At 44.6% G+C, this 27477-nt stretch overlaps 2 protein-coding genes across 4 annotated transcripts in view; one reads left to right on the top strand and one right to left on the bottom strand.

Annotated features, from left to right (window-relative positions):
• The window catches only part of LOC107384587 (BCL-6 corepressor), a 33797-nt gene extending 17150 nt beyond the window's left edge, over positions 1–16647 (top strand). For both annotated transcript variants that reach the window (XM_015957921.3, XM_015957920.3), the window contains exons 6-12: positions 4180–4463; positions 5959–6093; positions 10683–10849; positions 11583–11728; positions 12560–12637; positions 13830–14013; positions 15784–16647. In XM_015957921.3, coding sequence (XP_015813407.3) covers positions 4180–4463; positions 5959–6093; positions 10683–10849; positions 11583–11728; positions 12560–12637; positions 13830–14013; positions 15784–16330 — 1541 coding nt within the window. In that variant the 3' untranslated portion in view covers positions 16331–16647. The remainder of the gene's footprint in view (positions 1–4179; positions 4464–5958; positions 6094–10682; positions 10850–11582; positions 11729–12559; positions 12638–13829; positions 14014–15783) is intronic.
• Positions 16648–21604: 4957 nt separating this feature from the next.
• LOC107384586 (mid1-interacting protein 1-B) lies at positions 21605–25182 on the bottom strand. 2 transcript variants are annotated; one of them, XM_015957919.3, is made up of 2 exons: positions 25050–25182; positions 21605–24149 (listed from the first exon to the last, which is right to left on the bottom strand). In XM_015957919.3, the coding sequence occupies exon 2, from the start codon at positions 23931–23933 to the stop codon at positions 23475–23477; it is 459 nt and encodes a 152-aa protein (XP_015813405.3). In that variant the 5' UTR covers positions 23934–24149; positions 25050–25182; the 3' UTR covers positions 21605–23474. The 2 variants fall into 2 exon arrangements, with proteins under 2 accessions (XP_015813405.3, XP_070405727.1); XM_070549626.1 differs by having other exon boundaries at positions 24995–25113.
• Positions 25183–27477: the final 2295 nt, after the last annotated feature.

Genomic DNA, 27477 nt, shown 5'->3' with positions numbered 1-27477 from the left:
TAGTTCTTGTTTCTTAAATCTGGTATTATAATTTAAAATGTTGAAATGGGGGTTAAAGTGTCGAAATTTCTAAAAATAAATCTATACATTTCTTAGTTTAACACATTCTGTAATCATTCAATCAGCTGTTTAAGACTTCAAATTAAATCTAAGTCAGGTGGTCCCTTACCAAAACCCCAGTGTCACCAACCAGTTGAGAAAACCCCTCAAACAAAAGCTCAAAACTTCCAGAATTCAACCAGTATCTCACCAGACTCCTCTCTCTTCTCTGGATGGTAGCGCACACACACGCATCAGACACTCAGCTCTGCCAGGACAGGCTGCATTCACAGACAACAGGTCCCTCACCTAAACGTTTCCCAACTAGAACAGAACCAGAGTTTTATCAGAGCATTTAAAACAAATACTGAAATTAAATTTGCTTACAAAACGAGACATTCTGTCTGTGACATTTGGCAGCCCGATTCTGGCTTTACTTCCTGTTTTGCTGTTGAGAACACAGAATTCATGCACACAGAGTGTTGTGTGCAGAGGGAGGAGGGGCAGTCAGAGGGCAGTTTGATTATGGGTCATGATGCAGTCATTAAGAACGAGATGTTCACAATGATTGGATGATGTTTCTCTAGGATTGTTTCTTCCAAAGGTGATTAAAATTATCATTTTATTTTGGCAAAACATTTAATTTATTGGTTTTCCATCAGTATGTGAAGAGCAACTGGAACCATGTATGGCAAACCTAAACATTATAGTGTGACAACGATTGATATTAGTTGCATAGTAATTACATTTGTATACGTAAACAAACAATTCAGTTAGTTATGTTATTGGGGTGGGGATTAAAATTCCAAATGACATTGATGATGACGATGATGATTCCTGATAAATCAAAATAATGGCAGCAGTTTAAAGACATGAATCAAGCTGGTGTGTGTGTGTGCGCGCGTGCGTGCATGCGTGTGTGTGTGTGTGTGTGTGTGTGTGTGTGTGTGTGTGTGTGTGTGTGTGTGTGTGTGTGTGTGTCTGTGTGTGTGTGTGCCTCTTGCCCCACCCCCACCGTCTTTCTTTGTTCTTCTTCGTGTTTTTCTAACGTCAGGCTGGCAATGGCTCAGTTGTTGCAACGTTGTTTTTAAATACACTCTGACATTAAAATAATCATTTTCCTAAATTTTAAAAGTAATTTAAAATGGCATAAACAATCTCATACTGATTCGATTTTTGAATTCAGTGTTTTATTTGACCTGCATCACAGTAAACAAAAGCCTTTAATTAAGTTTCCATCAAAGTTTGAATAATATAAAAATTATAAACAGAAAACTACAAACTTTTTGTTTTGACTCACAATAAATAGTAATCTGTCTGGGTGATGAGGGTGTGGGGCCTAGCTCCAAACAAACGGTTGCTCCAATTTTCTTATCAAACTTTAGTAAGTTTTTTCTCAGTTTGCTCACAAACTTCTCACAATCTTGTCTCAGAGTTCTTTACTTTGTGACCTGTAGAAGCTAAATTGACAATGGTGCCAGACTAGTGATTGGTTCCAGACTGGTAATTGGTTCCAGACTGGTTATTGGTTCCAAAATGGTGACTGGTTCCAGATTGGTGATTGGTTCCAGACTGGTGATTGGTTCCAAAATGGTGACTGGTTCGAGATTGGTGATTGGTTCAACTGGTGATTATTTCCAGACTGGTGATTGGTTCCAGATTGGTGATTGGTTTCCAGATTGGTGATTGGTTCCAGACTGGTGATCGGTTCCAGATTAGTGATTGGTTCAAGACTGGTGACTGGTTCGACTGGTGATTATTTCCAGACTGGTGATTGGTTCCAGACTGGTGACTGGTTCCAGACTGGTAATTGGTTCCAGACTGGTTATTGGTTCCAAAATGGTGACTGGTTCCAGATTGGTGATTGGTTCCAGATTGGTGATTGGTTCCAGACTGGTGATCGGTTCCAGATTAGTGATTGGTTCAAGACTGGTGACTGGTTCGACTGGTGATTATTTCCAGATTGGTGATTGGTTCCAGACTGGTGATTGGTTCCAAAATGGTGACTGGTTCGAGATTGGTGATTGGTTCAACTGGTGATTATTTCCAGACTGGTGATTGGTTCCAGATTGGTGATTGGTTTCCAGATTGGTGATTGGTTCCAGACTGGTGATCGGTTCCAGATTAGTGATTGGTTCAACACTGGTGACTGGTTCGACTGGTGATTATTTCCAGACTGGTGATTGGTTCCAGACTGGTGATTGGTTCCAGACTGGTGACTAGTTCCAGACTGGTAATTGGTTCCAAAATGGTGACTGGTTCCAGATTGGTAATTGGTTCAACTGGTGATTATTTCCAGATTGGTGATTGGTTCCAGATTGGTGATTGGTTTCCAGATTGGTGATTGGTTCCAGACTGGTGATCGGTTCTAGACTGGTGATTCCAGACTAGTGATTGGTTCCAGGTTGGTGATAGGTTCCAGACTGGTTATTGGTTCCAGGTTCCAGACTGGTGATTGGCTCCAGACTGGTGATTGGCTCCAGACTGGTGATCGGTTCCAGATTAGTGATTGGTTCAAGACTGGTGACTGGTTTGACTGGTGATTATTTCCAGACTGGTGATTGGTTCCAGACTGGTGACTGGTTCCAGACTGGTAATTGGTTCCAGACTGGTGATCGGTTCCAGATTAGTGATTGGTTCAAGACTGGTGACTGGTTCGACTGGTGATTATTTCCAGACTGGTGATTGGTTCCAGACTGGTGACTAGTTCCAGACTGGTAATTGGTTCCAAAATGGTGACTGGTTCCAGATTGGTAATTGGTTCAACTGGTGATTATTTCCAGACTGGTGATTGGTTCCAGATTGGTGATTGGTTTCCAGATTGGTGATTGGTTCCAGACTGGTGACTGGTTCTAGACTGGTGATTTGTTCCAGACTAGTGACTGGTTCCAGGTTGGTGATAGGTTCCAGACTGGTTATTGGTTCCAGGTTCCAGACTGGTGATTGGTTCCAGACTGGTGATCGGTTCCAGATTAGTGATTGGTTCAAGACTGGTGACTGGTTCGACTGGTGATTATTTCCAGACTGGTGATTGGTTCCAGGTTGGTGACTGGTTCCAGACTGGTAATTGGTTCCAGACTGGTTATTGGTTCCAAAATGGTGACTGGTTCCAGATTGGTGATTGGTTCCAGACTGGTGATTGGTTCCAAAATGGTGACTGGTTCCAGATTGGTGATTGGTTCAACTAGTGATTATTTCCAGACTGGTGATTGGTTCCAGATTGGTGATTGGTTCCAGATTGGTGATTGGTTCCAGACTGGTGACTGGTTCTAGACTGGTGATTGGTTCCAGATTGGTGATAGGTTCCAGACTGGTTATTGGTTCCAGGTTCCAGACTGGTGATTGGTTCCAGACTGGTGATCGGTTCAAGACTGGTGACTGGTTCGACTGGTGATTATTTCCAGACTGGTGATTGGTTCCAGACTAAGGCCCTGAGCCTCTGAGAGGACTGTGAGAATTCTTGTTGACATTAGGAGATGTTTGTGACCAGCAGTCACATCTCAGTGAGATCCAGAGATCAGGAACATAAATTATAAAATGATATGAAACTTGAACTCTGTAAGCAGCTGATATCATCCAGCTGTCAGTTGAATTCAGAAAATCTCTCATGATGATGATGATGTGTGATTTGAAAGCAGTTTGTAATAATTATCTGGATATCCATGACTGATGATGAAATGAAAACTGTTGTGGAAATTTTATATTTCATTGCTTTAATCCTATTCTCAAATTTCCTGAAGCATTCTCACACTCAGACACACCCACACACTGTTCTTGCCATACACACACACTGTTCTTCCCATACACACACACACACACACACACACACACACACACATCCTCTCACGATGACCTCACTCCCATCTTTATCTTGTTGTTTAAATAAACTCTGTGATCAGATGTTCGGGGCATTTTGCCTCGTGCATGTGCCACAGTTATAACTGTTTGACTTGTCTGCTCATTGTCTCCTTCTCTCTTCACTACAGGAAATGGGGTTATTGGTAAACATATTGATAAAATCCATGACAAAAACGTTCACACCAGATGACCTGGATGTCTGGTGTGGAGATTTGCTGACTGAAGCATATTATATTTTCAACTGGTAGCAATGAATTTGTTTTTCTGTGTTTTTTTTCGTAGATTTCAAAATGGCTCCACCCTCTACTTTCAGACATCTACCTCAGCATCCAAACAACTCTGCTCCCCAGATATCAGACCCCACCTCTTTCTCCTCTCTCACCTCCTCGCCCCTCCAGGTGAATAACCAAAAGCTAAAGGACAGTCACAAGGACTCGCCTTTCTCTCCCTGTTGCTATGACGACAACCTTGATAAGCTGAAGGGCAAACGTCCCTTCAAGGCAAAGCACACGGGAGGAGACGCATCAAGGGAGGAAGATGGAGATGACGATGAGATGAGTGAAAAGGTGAGTTGTTGTTTTTTTTCTTAAGTGAAATTCTGAAAGGAGCTGAGAAGAACAACAGGAGGTCATCTGCATACAAGTTCCTTCTCCACTGGTTCCCCTACGGTTCCTCAGCTGGATCTATAGGTTTGGGTGGTATCCAGATTTTAATACCGTCCAACTTCCTCCCCATTTTACTTAGGTGTACGGTTTTACAGGGACTGATTTGAAAATGATGACATAAGCCTGAAGTGGAATTACCAAGCTGTTTGTTTGGAACTTCACCATTCAAAACGGAATCACAAACACTATTACTAAAACAATAACAACAAAAACACATAATATTAACAACTTAGAAAATAAGCAGCTAAAAATATTTTTTGCCTGAAATACCAGCATGGTTACCTTTTCTGGCTTCAACATAAGACGTTGTGGACTTTACTTTGCCCCAGGGCTGGAAACCTGCTTCGATGAGCTTGTGGCTCAGACATACGGGTACTTTGGGGCTAGATGCAAGAACTAGGGAATATTGGCAGCATATTTTCCACCAGAAAAGTATGTTGTCACCTCTTTTAATAACAGGCTCCAAAGAGAAGCTCCAAAGAGAAGGCTGTTTTTTCAGCTCCGGCTCACTCCTGTGCCATCAGGGCCCGCATCTTTCATCTTTTGTTTGCACAGGTTACTTCATCAGCATTTACCAGCTCTCCTTCATCATTTGCTTTGAACCCGAAATATTCCCATTCCCAAACTGCAGAAGTTGTGTAACTTGGTGCTGTCACCTGATGACATCATGTTCGTAAGCTTTATGGAACGTCTTCAAAAGTTGGAAAACACATTTTGAACTATTAAACCTCCTGAGACCCGAACTTGTTTTTGTTGGGATTTAAAAGGAAAAACATACCTATCTATTACAGATTAGTCTTCTCTCATTAACGAAAACAAAATTACAAATATTAAAATAAAGTAAAAATAAAATTAAATTAAATGTTGTCAAATTTCCTATAAAAAAGAAAACAAAAATAATTAAGTTAAGGGCAACATGTTAGCTATGAGCTAATATAGCTAACCAAAGCTAATGGATGTTGGTGGGCGCTTTGAGCCAGAAAACCATGTTTGAGCAACTTTGCTACTGTCTAGCTGTAGAAGATAAAGGTGAGACTGGAGTCAAAGTTCTTCTCAGCTCAAGATGAATTTTATCCAAAGTATACAGCAGGGACATTCAGGGAGAAATCCCAAATGCAGACATTCGGTGGAGCCTTATTTTAATGAGCATGGATGTTACATTTATAAGCTCTCACATGCACAACAGTTGGGAGTCAAACTTTTTATCCAAACTTAGGAAAATTCTTCTTTCTTGAGTTTCTTTGTATTGAGTTGTTTTGTGATTGAGCTGGTTATGAATTATGAAGAGATTCTAAATTTGTTTTACACACACACACACACACACACACACACACACACACACACACACACACACACACACACACACACACACACACAAACTCTCTCTCTCTCTCAGGTGTCCTTGTCTGGCCCCTCTGGATTGCCTCAGACACTCTCAGCTCGCCCCGCTCCCCCAGAGGTTCGTCAGCTCATTGTGAATAAAAATGCTGGTGAGACGCTGCTGCAGCTCGCCACCCGTCTGGGATATGAGGTAATGAGAAACAAACACACCTCTAGTCTTGAACTAGTCACCAGCTGATGGGTATATGCATTCTTGTTCTGAATCCTCTTGATCAGACCTCATTTGAATCCGTCACTTCCAGACTGAACTTTCAGCTCATGTCAGTCTGAAAACATTCTAACATGATATGTTGTCATGGAGATGTTCACATGCTTCATCACCATCACCTTCATCGTCATCGGATGAATAGCAGCCTACAATGTTAGAATTCAACATCAATCGGACATTATGTGTAGCATGAGCACACGCATATGGCTTTGTATACACACACACACACACACACACACACACACACACACACACCTTGCCACAAGGTGAATATTTCATGTGTTCTTCAACAGCTCTTGTCAGGCCTCACGAGCCTTGGCCTCACTCTCTCATTCAGGTGCAGCGGTGAAGCTAACAAACTCGGTTTGCAAATGCAGCCGCCATCCATCATCACACACACACACACACTGGTTTCCCTGCTGCAGAGAGAGGCTTCAATTATATTGCTTCTATGAAGAAAGAGTTCTTCTCCTTAGAACGTTTAACCTATTTAGAACCTGAACCAGGACCAGTTTCTGGTTTAAACCAGCCCAGATCAGTTCTGACCAGTTTGAAGCTTTAGGGCAGAAAAGCAGGGAGGATCTCTTTTCTTTATTTTTGATCTTTAGAAATAATGATGATGACGGTAATAATGATGGTTGATGGTGATGGTGGTGATGATGGTGATGATGATGATGACGGTAATAATGATGGTTGATGGTGATGGTGGTGATGATGGTGATGATGATGATGATGGTGATGATGACGGTAATAATGATGGTTGATGGTGATGGTGGTGATGATGATGATGATGATGATGATGGTGATGATGACGGTAATAATGATGGTTGATGGTGATGGTGGTGATGATGATGATGATGATGATGACGGTAATAATGATGGTTGATGGTGATGGTGGTGATGATGATGATGATGATGATGACGGTAATAATGATGGTTGATGGTGATGGTGGTGATGATGATGATGATGATGATGACGGTAATAATGATGGTTGATGGTGATGGTGGTGATGATGATGATGGTGATGATGACGGTAATAATGATGGTTGATGGTGATGGTGGTGATGATGGTGATGATGATGATGATGGTGATGATGACGGTAATAATGATGGTTGATGGTGATGGTGGTGATGATGATGATGATGATGATGATGGTGATGATGACGGTAATAATGATGGTTGATGGTGATGGTGGTGATGATGATGATGATGATGATGACGGTAATAATGATGGTTGATGGTGATGGTGGTGATGATGATGATGATGATGATGACGGTAATAATGATGGTTGATGGTGATGGTGGTGATGATGATGATGATGATGATGACGGTAATAATGATGATTGATGGTGATGGTGGTGATGATGATGATGATGACGGTAATAATGATGATTGATGGTGATGGTGGTGATGATGATGATGATGATGACGGTAATAATGATGATTGATGGTGATGGTGGTGATGATGATGATGATGATGATGATGATGATGATAATGACGGTAATAATGATGATTGATGGTGATGATGGTGATGATGATGATGACGGTAATAATGATGATTGATGGTGATGGTGGTGATGATGATGATGATGATGACGGTAATAATGATGATTGATGGTGATGGTGGTGATGATGATGATGATGATGACGGTAATAATGATGATTGATGGTGATGGTGGTGATGATGATGATGATGACGGTAATAATGATGATTGATGGTGATGGTGGTGGTGATGATGATGATGATGATGATGACGGTAATAATGATGATTGATGGTGATGGTGGTGATGATGATGATGATGATGATGACGGTAATAATGATGGTTGATGGTGATGGTGGTGATGATGATGATGATGATGATGACGGTAATAATAATGATTGATGGTGATGGTGGTGATGATGATGATGATGATGATGACGGTAATAATGATGATTGATGGTGATGGTGGTGATGATGATGATGACGGTAATAATGATGATTGATGGTGATGGTGGTGATGATGATGATGATGAAGGTGATGATGATTGATGATGATGGTGGTGATAATGATGATTGATGGTCATGATGATGACGGTGATAATGATGATTGATGGTAATCATGGTGATCATGGTGATGATGATGGAAGTGGTTGTGTTGATGGTGATGATTGATGATGGTGATAATGATGATGACAGTGATGATGATGATGATAATGATGACGGCAGTGATGATGATGATGATGATGATGATGATAACGGCAGTGATGATGATGATGATGATGATGATGACGGTAATAATGATGATTGATGGTGATCGTGGTGATGATGATGATGATGATGATGATGATGACGGTAATAATGATGGTTGATGGTGATGGTGGTGATGATGATGATGATGATGATGATGATGATGACGGTAATAATGATGATTGATGGTGATGGTGGTGATGATGATGATGATGATGATGATGGTGATGATGACGGTAATAATGATGGTTGATGGTGATGGTGGTGATGATGATGATGATGATGATGACGGTAATAATGATGGTTGATGGTGATGGTGGTGATGATGATGATGATGATGATGACGGTAATAATGATGGTTGATGGTGATGGTGGTGATGATGATGATGATGATGATGATGGTGATGATGACGGTAATAATGATGGTTGATGGTGATGGTGGTGATGATGATGATGATGATGATGATGGTGATGATGACGGTAATAATGATGGTTGATGGTGATGGTGGTGATGATGATGATGATGATGATGACGGTAATAATGATGGTTGATGGTGATGGTGGTGATGATGATGATGATGATGATGACGGTAATAATGATGGTTGATGGTGATGGTGGTGATGATGATGATGATGATGATGACGGTAATAATGATGATTGATGGTGATGGTGGTGATGATGATGATGATGACGGTAATAATGATGATTGATGGTGATGGTGGTGATGATGATGATGATGATGACGGTAATAATGATGATTGATGGTGATGGTGGTGATGATGATGATGATGATGATGATGATGATGATAATGACGGTAATAATGATGATTGATGGTGATGATGGTGATGATGATGATGACGGTAATAATGATGATTGATGGTGATGGTGGTGATGATGATGATGATGATGACGGTAATAATGATGATTGATGGTGATGGTGGTGATGATGATGATGATGATGACGGTAATAATGATGATTGATGGTGATGGTGGTGATGATGATGATGATGACGGTAATAATGATGATTGATGGTGATGGTGGTGGTGATGATGATGATGATGATGATGACGGTAATAATGATGATTGATGGTGATGGTGGTGATGATGATGATGATGATGATGACGGTAATAATGATGGTTGATGGTGATGGTGGTGATGATGATGATGATGATGATGACGGTAATAATAATGATTGATGGTGATGGTGGTGATGATGATGATGATGATGATGACGGTAATAATGATGATTGATGGTGATGGTGGTGATGATGATGATGACGGTAATAATGATGATTGATGGTGATGGTGGTGATGATGATGATGATGAAGGTGATGATGATTGATGATGATGGTGGTGATAATGATGATTGATGGTCATGATGATGACGGTGATAATGATGATTGATGGTAATCATGGTGATCATGGTGATGATGATGGAAGTGGTTGTGTTGATGGTGATGATTGATGATGGTGATAATGATGATGACAGTGATGATGATGATGATAATGATGACGGCAGTGATGATGATGATGATGATGATGATGATAACGGCAGTGATGATGATGATGATGATGATGATGACGGTAATAATGATGATTGATGGTGATCGTGGTGATGATGATGATGATGATGATGATGATGACGGTAATAATGATGGTTGATGGTGATGGTGGTGATGATGATGATGATGATGATGATGATGATGACGGTAATAATGATGATTGATGGTGATGGTGGTGATGATGACGGTAATAATGATGATTGATGGTGATGGTGGTGATGATGATGATGATGAAGGTGATGATGATTGATGATGATGGTGGTGATAATGATGATTGATGGTCATGATGATGACGGTGATAATGATGATTGATGGTAATCATGGTGATCATGGTGATGATGATGGAAGTGGTTGTGTTGATGGTGATGATTGATGATGGTGATAATGATGATGACAGTGATGATGATGATGATGATGATGATGATGATGATAATGATGACGGCAGTGATGATGATGATGATGATGGCAGTGGTAGTGATAATGATGGTGGTGATGGTGTTTGTGATGATGACGAAAATGGTAACGATGCTGATGATGACTGTGATGACGATGATGATAATGATGGTGGTGATGATGATAGTGGTTGTGATGATGAGGATGTTACGACGATGACGATTTCCATAGGAGCTGAAGTATAGATTTATAAAAGAAAAGTCTTTTTTGTACTTTAGGGTCTGGTTCTAGGGATGTCTCCTCTGCTCTGGTCTCCAGGAGGTGGTCCTTCACTGTCTGGAGCAGCGACTCTGTAATGTCAACCACAGAGACAACGCTGGTTACTGTGCTCTGCATGAGGCCTGCGCTCGCGGCTGGCTGGGAATAATACGCCACCTGATCTCTCACGGCGCCAATGTGAACTTCAGTGCTCAGGATGGAACCAGGTACCACCAGATCTTCTGGTAGTCATGGAGACCGATATAGAACAGGCTCATATTTACACACAAGTTCTGTTTGCTCATTTTCATATAAACTTTTATGTCATCTACGCTACATACAGACAAGAATTAATGTGGAAAACTGGAAACTTCTGGCTCATATTTTAGTTTTCCAGCACAGAGGAGTAAATATTTGTTTGTGATGGCCAGTCTGATGGAGATTCTGCACCTGGCTCTTGTTAGAACACCACCAGCAGGATGAAGAACATAAGAACACCACGTTCACACTGCAGGTTTGAGCCAAAACCTGTAGGCAGGTTTTTGTTGCATTCTGGGATGTAAGCACCAGCTACTGAGTAGGTCCTAGCTAGCTGAACATGATGATCTGTTACCTGACTGATATTTGGGCAGATGACCAGATTTATCACCTCATTAGTTGTCAGCTAGATCACACAAACTTCCCTATGTTTACTTCTATTAACCCCACCCCCAGACGATCTGACCAATCGGCAGGCTGAATGCTCTCCCCTGGTTTGTAGTTTTAGTGTAATTTTCTGTGAGAAGAGAAACTGAACAAGTTAATTAAGTCATGACCCAAGTGAGACCAGAGGAACTGAACTGCAGGTGTGGAAACAAGCTAAAAGTAAAAAAGGTTTTTGAAAGGTTCAAAATGGCGTCAGTAGCTCTGATCTGAGGAAACAACTATTTTTTGTTGTTGTTGATTGGTTTCCTGCACCAGGCCGCTCCATGATGCTGTGGAGAATGACCACTTGGAAGTGGTGCGCTTCTTGCTGGCCTGTGGCGCCGACCCAACTCTGACCACCTACTCTGGACATGGACCTCTGGAGATGACCCACAGCGCTGCCATGGAAACCTTCCTGGAAGGTAAGATGAACCCAGACTGTCACAACTATAAATGAGTTCTGTGTTAACGTGTAGAAACACGGAATTCTCCTGAAGCAGTCGGATGCCGTCTCCATGGTAACACCTCTGTGATCTGACTAGTTAAAACATTAATTTTTAATGTTTAACTTATGTCCATAAAATCATCAGTCCTCAAACTCACAGGAGCTCATTACTGAGGAGGAAACTCCAACTTGTGTGGATTTTCTTGTTTATTATTGCAGGTGGAACTCAAAATGTTAGAATATGGTGCAAAAGTTCATTTATGGCCAGTTTTATTTATTTTTGCTTTCATTCCATTCATTGTTTATATAATACATTGAATTTCCCCTAGTCCAAGTGTGTATGTGGGTGTACCTGTGTGTAAGTGTGCATGTCTGCGTAGGTATCTGTGTTTGTGTGCTTGCATGCATGTGTTTGTGTGTGTGTGTGTGTGTGTGTGTGTGTGTGTGCGTGTTTGGCAGCCTGTCTGATTACCATTCGCTGCCCGTGTTTGTTCTCGCCGTCTCTTTCTTCCTCTGCTCTCCAGAGGAGTTTAATGAGCCTTGGCTGCTGAATCCCGTAACAGCTTACTGACACACACACACTCACTCGCTCTCTCACACACACAAACACACACACACACACATGCCTGCCAGCATCCTTCTGCTCAACACCGAGCATCACGGCAATGAGTCTGCACGGTCTGAACACAAACACTCATCCTCCTCTCCACATCTCTCTCCGCTTGTGGCTCCATTGTTTTCAGCTCACTGCCCAGGTCTTCTCTTATTGTTTGGCTCTATAATCGACTATGAGTCTTTCTGCCTGCAGACTATCTGTCTGACATCCAGGGAAGGTCAGAGGGTGATCCGGGAATCTGCTGGGAGTTCTACGGCAGCTCGGTGTGCGGTTAGTTCACACACAAACACAACACTAGTGTTATAGAGGTGGAGATGAGGGAAGGAAGACACTTCACCTGCACCTACCACAGGTACAGAGTAACACCAGTTAGAAGAACTAGTGTCAGTGACTTTCTAGCAATCCTCATACTGAGCAAGCATTTGGTGACAGTGGAGAGGAAAACTCCCTTTTAACCAGAAGAAACCTCCAGAGTATCCCGTCTCAGTATAAGCAGCTATCCTCCACGACTCACTGGGGAGAGCACACATGTGTGCACGCGCGCACGCACGCACACACACACACACACACACACACCAAGTAGTGTTTCTACGGTTACATTGAGATGTCTTAGTAAATATTCTATTTGGTGAGAGATAAACTTTATTGTAGTTATCCTAGTGAATCTATAATTAAACAGGTAAACTAGTAGTAGCACATTCAATGTCAAGGAAAGTAAAGTGTTATTATCAGGAGAGGGAGAATGTTTAAGTGGTTAGCAGCAGTGTGCTAGACGATGGCCCCCTCCATGAGGCCACCACAGCTCAGCAGAACATCGTTGTAGCTTCTTCTGGGGAGAAAAACACTTAGAGAAAAAAAAATTAAGTTAACAGCTGAAATAGCAGGAAATATTAAAGTTAGAGCAGATTGTAGAACAAAGTAGTCGAGTGTGAAAAGTGGTCAGTGTGTCCTCCAGCAGTCTAAGCCTATAGCAGTATAACTACAGAGATAACTCTGGATAACCTAGCCTTTAGATGGAGGCGTGTCGGAGTCAGGGCAAAGGAGAGCCAGCTGTACTGACTGTACACTCCACCTCCCTCTACTCCCCCACTTGTCCTGATCTGGGCTAACATCAGATTTTAACCATAGGCCCTATCAAATAATTATGTTTTAAGCCTAGTCTTAAAAGTAGACAAGGTGTCTGCCTCACGGACTAAAGCTGGGAGTTGGTCCCACAAGAGAGGAGCCTGATAGCTAAAAGATCTGCCTTCCATCCTATTTTTAGATATTCTGGGAACCACCAGTAAACCTGCAGTCTGAGAGCGAAAGGCTCGGTTAGGAACGTATGGAACAATCAGGTCACTGATGAATGATGGAGCTTGATTGTTAAGAGCTTTATATGTGAGAAGGAGGATCTTATAATAGTACCAGAACCGTCGGAAGCAAAGCAAACCTGAATAAATGTGTTTTGTTGCTCCTCCAGAGCCGCCTAGTGAAGGTGAAGTGTACAACATCCTGGCCGACCCTCCAGGACCAGAGGAGGACGAGGAGGATGAAGACGATTGCATGGATGAGGAGCACCGAGCAAGACGGGAGGTCTTTGAGTTTGAGCTTTCTGATCGACCACTGCTGCCGTGCTACAACATCCAAGTGTCGCTGTCCCAGGGGTGAGTCAGAAACCCTCCCCCTACAGGTGTAAGTCAACCCCACCCACCCCCGCAGGTGTCGCTATCAAAGACACATGCTAACAAACTCAAAAATGTTGGAACTAAACCTAAAAACTGATCAAACATTTGGCATAAAAACATCTGGCGAACATTTAATAATAATTCTAAAATAGGGAGGATATTGTCAGAATCATCAGCATGACTGAGTGGTATTAGTTCTGTTACCGCAGGAACCAGTGATTGACCTGAATATTTAAAGGAGGCCTAATTTACTTATAACACAAATTAGAACATTCTGTAGACGATAAGAGAACGTGTTTAGAAATTTTTCGCACAAAATCGCTCACACATGAAGAGATCTTTATTCACAACAGTTTCAGTTCCTTCCAGAATGATAGTGTCACTTTACTGAAAACAAGCTGCTGTTGGCCACGCCCACACATCCCCTGATTGGCTATTATGAAGTGAAGAGCTCTTATATCTGGGAGGGGCTCAGAGTAGAGCTGCTGCTCCTCCACATCTACAGCAGAAGCCTCCTTAAGTGTTGACGGGGGGGATGCTAATTTACCTTATCGTGATATCACAATCGGAGGCGTTTCAACGGCTCAGACACACATGTTTTCTAAAACCAAACACTGACAGAAAATGGATGGAAGGTTTTTGTTCACAGCTGTTTATGGAGGCAGCAGAGACCCACATGGCAGCAAAAAGATGCAAAAAAATGAGTTTGCATAATGTGTTTCCATTAAAGTGTAACTCAGGCCCCGCCCACACCATACAGAATGCTTTTCTGCTGTGTTTACGTCACTATTCGCCAATCTGAGTTTGTGGTGAGAAAAACAATCACTTTAAAAACTCAGTGACTTAACAGCCTGTTTTACTCATCTCCATTATATTTATTTTCAACTAAACAATTTATCCGATTTATGAAGGAGCTGGATTCATGTGGGCGGGGCCTAACCACTTAGATCAGCTAATTAATATCCAATCAAAACTGGGGCTAAAGCCACCAGGTCCAGATCTGGTTTAAAGGCTTCAAGAAGCTGAGCAGGACAAAGCCAACTAGAGGAAGACCACACACACACACACACACACACACACACACACACACACACACACACACACGTGAGCTGGCTGCTGACGGGTTGTTAAACAGCTCGGTGAAACATGTCGCCGCCCGGCGGCCTTGTTTCCAGGAAGAGCCATTAATATGACATCAGACACCTCTAAGGTAAAGAGCGGTGGGGTGGGGGGTGAAAAAGAGAGGGAGGAGAATGGAGAGGATGAGAGAGCCACAGAGAGAAAGAGGAGAGGGAGTAGAGAGAGAAGGAGAGGTGGAGGGCAGCGACAGGGAGGAAGACTGAGTGGAGGCCAATTAGCTGCGTCGCCACGGCGATGCCATCCTCGTTAACAACCTCTGCCTCTGTCCTCCTCCACTTCCACCGGGGATCTTTTCTCCTCACACTGCTCTTCATCCTCCCTCCTCCTCCTCACCCTCTCCTCAGCCTAATTGGTGTCTTAGTGTGAGAACAACAAGCAGGAATGTGAAGGAAAAAAAAAGAGTGTGAATGAAACTGTGTGTGTGTGTGTGTGTGTGTGTGTGTGTGTGTGTGTGTGTGTGTGTGTGTGTGTGTGCGCACATGGGGCGCTGTCACTCTAGAATAAAACCTTGTGATTTCTTTTGGATCATCTGAGTTTTTGGAGTTGACTCTTCAGAAGTCTTCTCTACAGTCCTCTAGAATTGAATCTAACTCCCCCTTTTTTCTCCAGGCCCAGGAACTGGCTCCTCCTTGCCGACGTCCTCGGCCGTCTTCGGATGACTTCTCGTTCCTTCTGCCGTCTCTTCCCGCAGCTCAACATCCAGTCCATCCCTGAAGATGAGTTCTACCGGCAGGCGTCACTGTCTCTGCTCCTCACGGGTCCTGACGAGCAGGAGCTGGCCTCCTTCAGACCAGATGTTAAGGACCTGCTGGAGCTGGTGGAGGCCACACCCGAGCTGGCTGGCATGCTGGGCTCCTCTCTTGAGTTCGTGGACAGTCGATGGCACTCACAGGAAGCGTCTCCACCGCCATCACCCACACCACCATCAGGACCACAACGGCATCAGCCAGGACCTGGTGCCAGAGTCAGACCTGCAGAGTCCAGCTCAGGATGTAAACATCCCACTGCTAAATGTAACTCCAACATCTGGGAAGATGGTAGCACTGTTGGGATTCCTACTTTGGGAAAGCAAGCCAGCATCTGGAAACCACAGAGACAGCAGAACCAGAACCCTGGGATCAATGGGTCTGCCAGCCCAGATGCTAGAGGACTTTAGGAATAGGAACCAGAAACATGAAGGAACCATCAAGTCCAGTTCAGTAGGAGGCGGCAACATGTGGGAGCCTCAGTAGCTATGATGTTGGAGTGCTGGGAATTCTGAAATTACAGGATCACAACCAGCTCAACTTTGGAAAAAAAAATTTGGGAATTCTAATTGTTCCCATTTAAAGGGGGGAGGTGACCTCCAACATCTGGAAGAACCAAAGCAGTAAAGCAGGAAGTGCTCTGGACTCTCCACACCCACCTGCTGTGGTTGAGTCATGTATGAAACCTGACACCTCCATGAAACCGGGCCTCTGGGATCACCGAGGAGTAAAGAGAGCAGGTGGAACCACGGCAGCACCCAAAAGAGAACCTAATTCCTGTGAGGGCTGCAGCCCGGCAGGTAAGACCCTAAAGGTGGACACTGCATGGTCCAAGAACCTGACCAACATCAGAGTCCACATCAGGGACCTCGTGACGAAGGTTTGTGGTATTTCTAAAGATAGGAGGAAAGGACTGGGAAAGGGTCCCAGAGCTAAAACTAGGTCCTGAGAGGATGAAACACCATCAGGAACATCTGGATTGGGACAAGTCATCAGTAAACTCCAAATGATCTCTGTCATGGTGTTTCCTGTAAACTGTAAATAACTTATGTATGAACCATCAGTTCTGTGGTTCTTGTACCTACGGTCTGCTGTAAACACACGTCTGTGGTGTCGCTTCTGTCCAGGCTGTCTTTTCCAAACCAGTTGTTAATAAACATGAAGATGTAGGACAAACTTGTGAATCATTTGGCTTTATTTTTCAGATCTACGATCAGCAGATGACCAGGGTTAGGCCTCGTTCACAGAACGGATGTGTTCCCACTCCATACTGACTCTGCATAAACCAAAGATCATTTAGTCCAGCCAGGGCATTCACACTGGCTGTGGTGTGGATCCAGATGCTCTGGAAAGTTTTCACGTGGATTCTAGTTTTTCCAGACACCACATGTGGATGGATCATCATGAAGATAAAGAAATGACCCAAGCCAGACGAGAAGATGTTCAGCTCAAACCGAAGTCTGCTGGTTGTGATCTGGTCTGATTATTATAAACAAGAACCTTCTGAGTCAGATTTTCAACTGGTGAGCAGTTCTGAAGTTGAGCTGAATCCTCAAGCATGTCTTAGTTCAGGAACAGATTATTGATCTGGCGAAGAAATGTTTCTGCTCAGTGTGAAGAACCGGACTGGAACGTCTGAATAAGACCGTCAGAACATCTAAATATGTGAAGGAAACTAAAAAGAGATGTTTAGGAAACACTTCCTGTAGGTAGAACTGCTAAGTGCTGTAGCTCATCTCGGGCGGCAGAAGCGCCTGACCTGGGCTACAGAGAAGCAGCACTGGACTGTTGCTCAGTGGTCCAAAGTACGTTTTTCGGATGAAAGCAAATTTTGCATGTCATTCAGAAATCAAGGTGCCAGAGTCTGGAGGAAGACTGGGCAGAGGGAAATGCCAAAATGCCTGAAGTCCAGTGTCAAGTACCCACAGTCAGTGATGGTCTGGGGTGCCATGTCAGCTGCTGGTGTTGGTCCACTGTGTTTAATCAAGGGCAGGGTCAATGCAGCTAGCTATCAGGAGATTTTGGAGCACTTCATGCTTCCATCATCTGAAAAGCTTTATGGAGATGAAGATTTCATTTTTCAGCACGACCTGGCACCTGCTCACAGCGCCAAAACCACTGCTAAATGGTTTACTGACCATGGTATTACTGTGCTCAATTGATCTGCCAACTCTCCTGACCTGAACCCCGTAGAGAATCTGTGGGTTATTGTGAAGAGAAAGTTGAGAGACGCAAGACCCAACACTCTGGATGAGCTTAAGGCTGCTATTGAAGCATCCTCGGCCTCCATAACACCTCAGCAGTGCCACAGGCTGATTGACTCCATGCCACGCCGCATTGAAGCAGTTATTTCAGCAAAAGAATTCCCGACCAAGTATTGAGTGATTAACTGAACATAATTATTTGAAGGTTGACTTTTTTGTATTAAAAACACTTTTCTTTTATTGGTCGGATGAAATGTGCTAATTTTTTGAGAATGGAATTTTGGGTTTTTATGAGCTGTGTGCCAAAATCACCAATATTAGAAACAATAAAAAGGCTTGAACTACTTCAGTTGTGTGTAATGAATCTAATATACAGTGGGGCAAAAAAGTATTTAGTCAGCCACCGATTGTGCAAGTTCTCCCACTTAAAATGATGACAGAGGTCAGTAATTTACATCATAGGTACACTTCAACTGTGAGAGACAGAATGTGAAAAATAATCCATGAATTCACATGGCAGGGTTTTTAAAGAATTTATTTGTAAATCAGGGTGGAAAATGAGTATTTGGTCAAGAACAAAAATTCAACTCAATACTTTGTAACAACCTTTGTTGGCAATAACAGAGGTCAAACGATTACTATAGGTCTTTACCAGGTTTGCACACACAGTAGCTGGTATTTTGGCCCATTCCTCCATGCAGATCTTCTCGAGAGCAGTGATGTTTTGGGGCTGTCGCCGAGCAACACGGACTTTCAACTCCCTCCACAGATTTTCTATGGGGTTGAGGTCTGGAGACTGGCTAGGCCACTCCAGGACTTTCAAATGCTTCTTACGGAGCCACTCCTTTGTTGCCCGGGCGGTGTGTTTGGGATCATTGTCGTGTTGGAAGACCCAGCCACGTTTCATCTTCAAAGCTCTCACTGATGGAAGGAGGTTTTGGCTCAGAATCTCACGATACATGGCCCCATTCATTCTGTCCTTAACACGGATCAGTCGTCCTGTCCCCTTAGCAGAAAAACAGCCCCAAAGCATGATGTTCCCACCCCCATGCTTCACAGTAGGTATGGTGTTCTTGGGATGCAACTCAGTATTCTTCTTCCTCCAAACACGACGAATTGAGTTTATACCAAAAAGTTCTACTTTGGTTTCATCTGACCACATGACATTCTCCCAATCCTCTGCTGTATCATCCATGTGCTCTCTGGCAAACTTCAGACGGGCCTGGACATGCACTGGCTTCAGCAGCGGAACACGTCTGACACTGCAGGATTTGATTCCCTGCCGTTGTAGTGTGTTACTGATGGTGACCTTTGTTACTGTGGTCCCAGCTCTCTGCAGGTCATTCACCAGGTCCCCCCATTCTGGGATTCTTGCTCACCGTTCTCATAATCATTTTGACCCCACGGGATGAGATCTTGAGTGGAGCCCCAGATCGAGGGAGATTATCAGTGGTCTTGTATGTCTTCCATTTTCTGATAATTGCTCCCACAGTTGATTTTTTCACACCAAGCTGCTTGCCTATTGTAGATTCACTCTTCCCAGTCTGGTGCAGGTCTACAATTCTTTTCCTGGTGCCCTTCAAAAGCTCTTTGGTCTTGGCCATAGTGGAGTTTGGAGTCTTGACTGTTTGAGGCTGTGGGCAGGTGTCTTTTATACAGATAATGAGTTCAAACAGGTGCCATTAATACAGATAACGAATGGAGGACAGAAACGCTTCTTAAAGAAGACGTTACAGGTCTGTGAGAGCCAGAGATTTTCCTTGTTTGAAGTGACCAAATACTTATTTTCCACCCTGATTTACAAATAAATTCTTTAAAAATCCTGCCATGTGAATTCATGGATTTTTTTTTTCCACATTCTGTCTCTCACAGTTGAAGTGTACCTATGATGAAAATTACTGACCTCTGTCATCATTTTAAGTGGGAGAACTTGCACAATCGGTGGCTGACTAAATACTTTTTTGCCCCACTGTATATGAAAGTCTAATGTTTATCAGTACATTACAGACAATAATGAACTTTATCACAATATGCTGATTTTTTTCGGGCCTGTACTCCCCATGCATGCTACACACTGGAGTGGTTTTTAGGCAGAAGATTCACTAGAGGGCAGCAGAGTTCAGGCTGAACAAATCAGTCCTGGACAGGCCTCCACTTCTCCTTCACTACATTCAAACTGGTGTCCAGTCTCCTCCCAGTCCTTCCAGCTGTTCTTTAGTTCTCTGTTCCTACGCACAGGCCAGGCAACATCATGAGTTTAGAATTACTTACACATTAGAACAGCATCTTATCTGAAAGTTCTCGTTTCTGTCTTCTTTGTTTCCTGTGCAGCACTGCCACCACTATTTACCAGATGTTCACCTGTGCAGAGCTGCTGAGAGGCTCAAAGCTGAAATACGTCTCTGATGACCCGTCTGATTAAAACTGAAGGATACATGCTGTTTGCTACAGAAATAAAACTGAGGACAAAGTAATCCTAAAGAGACAGCAGCTTGTAGAACCTCCTGAGCAGCAAGAACTTAAGACTTTTCTGACAGTTTGGTCCACTCTTCTTTACAACGTAGATTCAGGTTCTGCAGGTTTGTAGACATTGGTTTCATCTCAGCTCTCTTCAGTCAGGTTCAGGTCTGGACTCTGAACCACTGCAGAACCGTGATTCTGTTGTAGATCTGCTGCTGTGGTTGGAGTCTGAAGGAAACATCTGATTCATGCTTTTTCATTCATGCTGTGCTGAATGAAGCATCCTGGGATTTTTAAACACTTTCTCTCTTTCAGGTTGATTCCAGTTGAGAAAGTAAAGACAGTTTCCCAGTCTGACACAACTCTAGGAACCACAGCGATGGTCCACATCTGGAAGAACCTTGGTGATGTGTTATTGTTGATGACACCAGAGATTCAAGGTCTCTTGGAGACATGATGGAGACATCTCCTGACAGCAAATGACCCCTCCACCCCCACCCCATCACTTCCATACCACCCAGCCCTACCACACAATAATTTCCCATTTTATTATCTAACTCTATAACATAACAGTGACGATGGAGAGAAATGGGTCCTTGTCAACTGTTGATCCTCCACTAGAGGGTAGTGGACATGAGATCTCACCATCAGCGTTGCCATGGAAACATTCAGAGACCATAAGGAGGAAGTTGCTTATAACCTGTAGTAGGAAGAAGATGGACTCAAATACTGGGAAACTGAAGCGGTTATGGATCCACTAGAACACTTGAGTCAGAACCAGAACACCCCAGACCCGATCAGAGATCCAACCCTAATTCTTTACAGCATGTTGGTTCCATCTGTGACCTCCAGACCCTCATCTCAACAGCTTTAATGGGTCAAAAACATCCTGAAACCCTTCCTGAAGGCTCCATTCACCTGTAGATAAACTAATCTAATCCCTGCTGGGTTTGTTGGTTCTGGTTGGTTTTGAACACCTTCATCTGTGAGACGTTCCTCAGGAGAGAAAAAGGAATTCAGTTTAAAAATTCAGTCCAGTTTATTTAGTTTTTATCCAGTTTCAGGTAAACATCAGCCAATCAGATCAGCCCGTGTAGTTCCGGTTTAGTCTGACAACAACTTCTGGTTTTCAGGTGTGTTCATGTTCAGTAGTTTCATTTTCTAAAGGTTTCAACCAGAAGGAGAAAAGTTTTCTGTTAAATAAAAACAAACAACCACATCTGAAATGAACTGGACCAGCTGGTTCTGGTGCTGACGGTTCTTTTAGACACCAGATGTTCTTGTTGTGCTCTCAGCAGCTACAGAGTTTGAATTTTCTGCATGAAACGAGACGAAGGATGTTGAGACAGAATAAAAAATAAATAAAAAAACGGACCAATGAGAGGAACTTAGTGCAAAGACCCCAGCCACACAATAAATCAAGAGTTGGACAAAGACCTGGCAGAGACCACACAGGTTGTTCTTCCTATCTTAGCTCATTAGCTACAAAATGAACCTCTTAGGTTCTGGAGCCAATTAGACAAGAACACATGTAAATTCTTAGGACAATAGGGTCATTAGATTAGGTCCAGGTCTGAATAAACAGAATTAGAAATATGAATCTTGTCTGAAAAAGTCCATCAGATCCTGTGGTGTCCCTCAGGGTCAGCTCTGGTTACTCCAAAGTTTGACTGTTTAGTTTCTTTTATTTAGTTTATTTCCAGTTTGGTGCTCTGGTTCCAATTAGGTCCAGTTCAGCTCCTCACCAGATAAGTTTGTAATTTTCTCACCTGGCCCACATTCAGTAACCAACCTCCTGTTCCCACACCTGGATCTGTCCTGCTAGTCCGGTTGATTAGTTTGGTTCCTGTTGGTACCTCCTTGTTCCTAATTGTAGTTCGGTTTATCATCATTACAGCCCACTTGGGTTTTATCCTCTGTTTCTATCTTAAACACCAAATCTTTACATAAACATGAAGGTTTAAAAAAAAAAACATCCTATTGGGGAGAAAATAACTTAAAAACAAATAAATACTAATGAGCAAAGATGCAACAAGTAAAAACATTGCAGAACTTTGAAGGTGCATTTACAGCTATACCAGCGAGGACCTTGTGGGTCTTTCCGTTCTCATAAACCATTTAAAGCTGCAAGAACAAATTTGGAAAACAAATTAGCTTAAAACATTTTTTCATGCCAAGCCCGCCCTGTTAAAAAAAACACAGTGAGCAGCTGCATTTAAAAGTTAATAAGTTAACGTTAACATAATATAGCAATAAATATATTTTGGAGATAAAAAAAAATAATAATTAAGAAATTGTTTTTCTTGGATTTGTCTAAAATCCTCCAACAAAAACACATTTTGGACCACCTGGTTGTCATTTTCGCCAGACCGCCACACTGGGTCCTCCATTGATTACGTACCTCTGTATTTAGCCAGCAACTCTTTAGACTCAATAATATCAGAGGAGAAACAGCCGTCTGCTACCCCTTCACCTTTAGGACAAACTACCAGAGTCCCAAAAATAAATACACCATTTACAGTCACGGACAACAAAAGACGTTCAGGACCTACAAAATGGAGAGTGGTGTTTAGCACCGTCTTTTGTCCAGCGTCGCGGGTTTCCGGTTCCGGCAGAGGTGAATAAACCCGAGGGGAGGGGTGAGTGTTCTGCTACCGCATTTGCGTTAAAAGCTAACTTGTTTGCTGATTTGTTACAACAGCTTTACTCTGATTCTGGTTTGAGCTTTTAAACTTGTTCATCGAAGGAGCTTTTGATTGCAGAACCAGAACTTCTAAAACGATACCGAGTCATCAAGATTTGTGTTTTCTGAGCGATTTGTAGTTAATGAGCTAAAGTGAGGTTGAAAGCACCCGTGTGGACATATTCCTGTACAGAAATCGGAACAGGGTCAGTTCCTGCAGCCGATCTCCTCTTTATAGCGGTTGGTCAGCGTGTTGGCTTTGAGAGTCAGTTTAGACAGAATAGTGTGGAGTCCGGTCAGGTGGAAGTGGAATTGTTTTTCCAGGTCGTCCTCCTCCACTGCCGCTCTCAGTACCTCTGGTACTTCTGGTACCTCTGGTACCACCTCTTTGGGTCGCTCTTCACCCTGCAAGACGCCCCACTCTATGTCATTCCGGATCGACTTGAGTAGAACGTATGAGCTGTACATGTCCCCATCCTGGGGGAAGAAGGTTCTGCTGGTGTCTGTCTCTGGAGCCTTTGGGTCTTCGCCGTCATCCAGCGGGACATCCCGCAGCAGGCTCGGTACCATCACCGTCTGGTCCATGTTGTTGACCGCACCGATGAAACGGTTCATGGCATTGATGAGCGAGTTCTTCTGGTTGTAGGAATCAGAGATCTGCATCATGGTGAATCAGCAAAGCCCGTTCTGCTCACCTCGGTAGGTCCAAACTTAGCCTTCTAATGCTCTTTGGAGGATTAATGCAAGGCCTGATCCTGGGTCAACTCTCAGCTTGCTATTGATGCTAAACGGGCACTCACCACTCCCATATCACAGAACCAGCTTCCTGGTTCCAGACTCCGACCCGGTGCTGCAGGACTTCAGATGAGGATCTCCTCAGACCTGGAAAAGGAGAAGAAAGGAGGGATGATGCGGCTTCAGAATGATCTGCAGGCTCACCCTTTCAAAATAAAAGCCAGGGGAAAAAATTCCGGAAGTGTTCACCAGGCTAACACTGTTAGCACATGAGCCTGCAGTGCTCAGAGGATGTCGGAGTATAAACGCTTGTTTTAGTCACCCCCAATCTGTAAAATGTTGGTTTGAAAGCCAGAACATGTCAGTAGCTGGTGATAATGAACGATTAAACAAAGAGATAATCAAACCCACCACTTTTTCTAGATTTACGTCTATATTTGAACAGCTGCTTCACTTGGGATACTTTTTTGATATTTTAATATAAACACGCGCGCACGCACGGACACACACACATACACACAGTGTTTTATAGGGTTTTTGCTAGCTACATCTAAGTGGAGCAGAGACCTCAGGCTGTAATCCAGACTATTAGACCCAGAAAGAAGCTTCAGTGATAAAATGGACACCCAGATTTAATCTGACGGTAACGGCTCTTTGGTGTGACCCGGAGCGTGTTCGTTAACGGGATGATCTATTGTTTACAACAGGACGAAAGAAAAATGCATGTCCGATAATGGATCTAATCATCTAAAGGCGTGTTGCTCAACTGAATAGAGACAAATACACACAATGTATGCATCTCCGGGAATGTTGACGTTATTAACGGTGATTCCACGATAATGTCTTTATAGTAACCGGATCAAACCACAGTGTGGCCGTCTTACATATAGGCTACCCGCCCGAGGGGAAGCTAATTCCGGTTACCGCTATCTCCGGTCCGTCAGCAACATTTTACACAAACCCCAAGGCGGGGATGATACCGGCGCTCTTACCGTTACTCGGTAATGTCCGCGGATGCTGATGGTGTGTGAACCACCGGTGACTCACCGTAAAAAGGTCCGGTAGATGAGGAAAACCGGTAGGTCAGGGGGTTCCTGTCTCAACAAGGGTGGCAACGATGGAGCGGCTGAGCGGGCCGGGCCTAAACATCAGGAAGCAGAGAGACGCAGCCAATCACCGCCCAGATACTACCAACCAGATGGTACGTGACGTCACGCCTTCATTGGAAAATGTTGCAACAGATTATATTTTTTAACATTTTAACCAAAACATTTACGCATTTTTAAGTTATTATTTACAAAAACGTCCCAGCTCCACCAGGACTGTTACACTGCTCCATGTGCTGTCTGAATGGACGGGATACACCATATAATTCCTTCCAACACGTCTGCTTCTCATCGCAGGCCTTTTATCATAGTATCATTTCTCCCCACATATATATTATACAGACAAATCCCTATTTATGGAATCATGGCTTTAATTTATATCATATATGTGACTCAGTTTATTAAAGATGGATAATTTGTCAGACGTGCTGGAGCGTGAAGCGGAGGTAAGGATCCAAACACTGGTGAAGAAGGCAGGCAGACAGGAACGGTTAAAGGCTTTAATGATAACACACGCTGACACAGAAACAATGATCCAACACGAGACAAAGAACTGAAGGGGTTTAAATACAAGAGGGTTGGGAACTTGGGTGATTGGAAAACGAGAGGCAGGTGGGAGCAATTAACAGAGACAAGACGCTATAAGGGGAGACAGGACAGGGTGTGACAGTACCCCCCCCCCCCCCCCAAAAGGCGGATTCCAGATGCCCACAGGAACAGAGAGCAGGGCGGGAGGAGGGGGACCCAGAGGGAGGGCCGAGATGGACCGAGGGCCCGAGGAAGGGGAGGCGGGGAGCAGTAGAGTCCGGGGGCCTGCGCCTGGGGCAGAGGAGGCGACGACGGGCTCTTGGGGGCCTGCATCTGTGGCAGAGGAGGCGGTGACGACGGTTTCTTGGGGGCCTGTGTCTGTGGCAGAGGAGGAGGCGGTGACGACGGGCTCTTGGGGGCCTGCGTCTGTGGCAGAGGAGGAGGCGGTGAAGATGGGCTCTTGGGGGCCTGTGTCTGTGGCAGAGGAGGAGGCGGTGACGACGGGCTCTTGGGGGCCTGCGTCTGGAGCAGAGGATGAGGCGACGATGGACTCTTGGGGGCCTGCGTCTGTGGCAGAGGAGGCGGTGACGACAGGCTCTTGGGGGCCTGCGTCTGTGGCAGAGGAGGCGGCGACGACGGGCTCTTGGGGGCCTGCTTCTGGGGCAGAGGAGGAGGCGACGACGAGCTCTAGGAGGCCTGCAGCTGGGACAGAGGAGGAGACGAGGATGGACTCTTGGGGACCCGTGCCTGATGAGGGCAGGACTGGTGGTGACCGAAGGCAGAAATGCCGGAGGAGACGTCCTTGACTTCTGGACTGGAGGCGGCGGCGGCGGCCTCTGGGCTGGAGGCGGCGGCGACCACGGGACTGGAGACGGCGGAGACGTTGGACTGGAGGGAGCGTCGACCCCTGGACACGAAAGAGCGTCGACCCCTGGACACGAAAGTGCGTCGACCCCTGGACACGAAAGAGCGTCGACCCCTGGGCACGAAAGAGCGTCGACCCCTGGGCACGAAAGAGCGTCGACCCCTGGACAGGAAAGAGCGTCGACCCCTGGGCACGAAAGAGCGTCGACCCCTGGACAGGAAAGAGCGTCGACCCCTGGACTGGAAAGAGCGTCGACCCCTGGACTAGAAAGAGCGTCGACCCCTGGACTGGAAAGAGCATCGACCCCTGGAGTGGACGAGGCGTCGACCTCTGGAGTGGACGAGGCGTCGAACTCTGGAGTGGACGAGGCGTCGACTTCAGAACACGAGGAGGCGTCGACTTCAGAACACGAGGAGGCGTCGACTTCAGAACACGAGGAGGCGTCGATTCCAGAGCACGAGGAGGCGTCGATTCCAGAGCACGAGGAGGCGTCGATTCCAGAACACGAGGAGGCGTCGACTTCAGAACACGAGGAGGCGTCGACTTCAGAACAGGAGGAGGCGTCGACTTCAGAACACGAGGAGGCGTCGACTTCAGAACACGAGGAGGCGTCGACTTCAGAACACGAGGAGGCGTCGACCTCAGAACAGGAGGAGGCGTCAACCTCAAAACAGGAGGAGGCGTCGACCACACGACCGGAAGAGGCGTCGACCACACGACCGGAAGAGGCGTCGATCACACGACCGGAAGAGGCGTCGATCACACAACCGGAAAAGGCGTCGACCACACGACTGGAAGAGGCGTCGACCACACGACTGGAAGAGGCGTCAACCACACGACTGGAAGAGGCGTCGACCACACGACTGGAAGAGGCGTCGACCACACATCGACTTCTGTTCCGGCGGCGTCGATTCCTGGTCCGGAACATCGGCTTCTGGACCGTCGACTTCTGGTCCAGGGGAGTCGACTTCTGGTC

This window comes from Nothobranchius furzeri, chromosome 3 (assembly GCF_043380555.1).
Source record: "Nothobranchius furzeri strain GRZ-AD chromosome 3, NfurGRZ-RIMD1, whole genome shotgun sequence".
Lineage (NCBI taxonomy): Eukaryota > Metazoa > Chordata > Actinopteri > Cyprinodontiformes > Nothobranchiidae > Nothobranchius > Nothobranchius furzeri.
Note: the sequence above shows the minus strand (reverse complement) of the source record. Positions and strands in the feature narration are given on the sequence as shown.

Coding starts and splice junctions, on each gene's coding strand:
- LOC107384586 (XM_015957919.3), bottom strand. CDS start 23,933: ATGATGCAGATCTCTGATTCCTACAACCAGAAGAACTCGCTCATCAAT.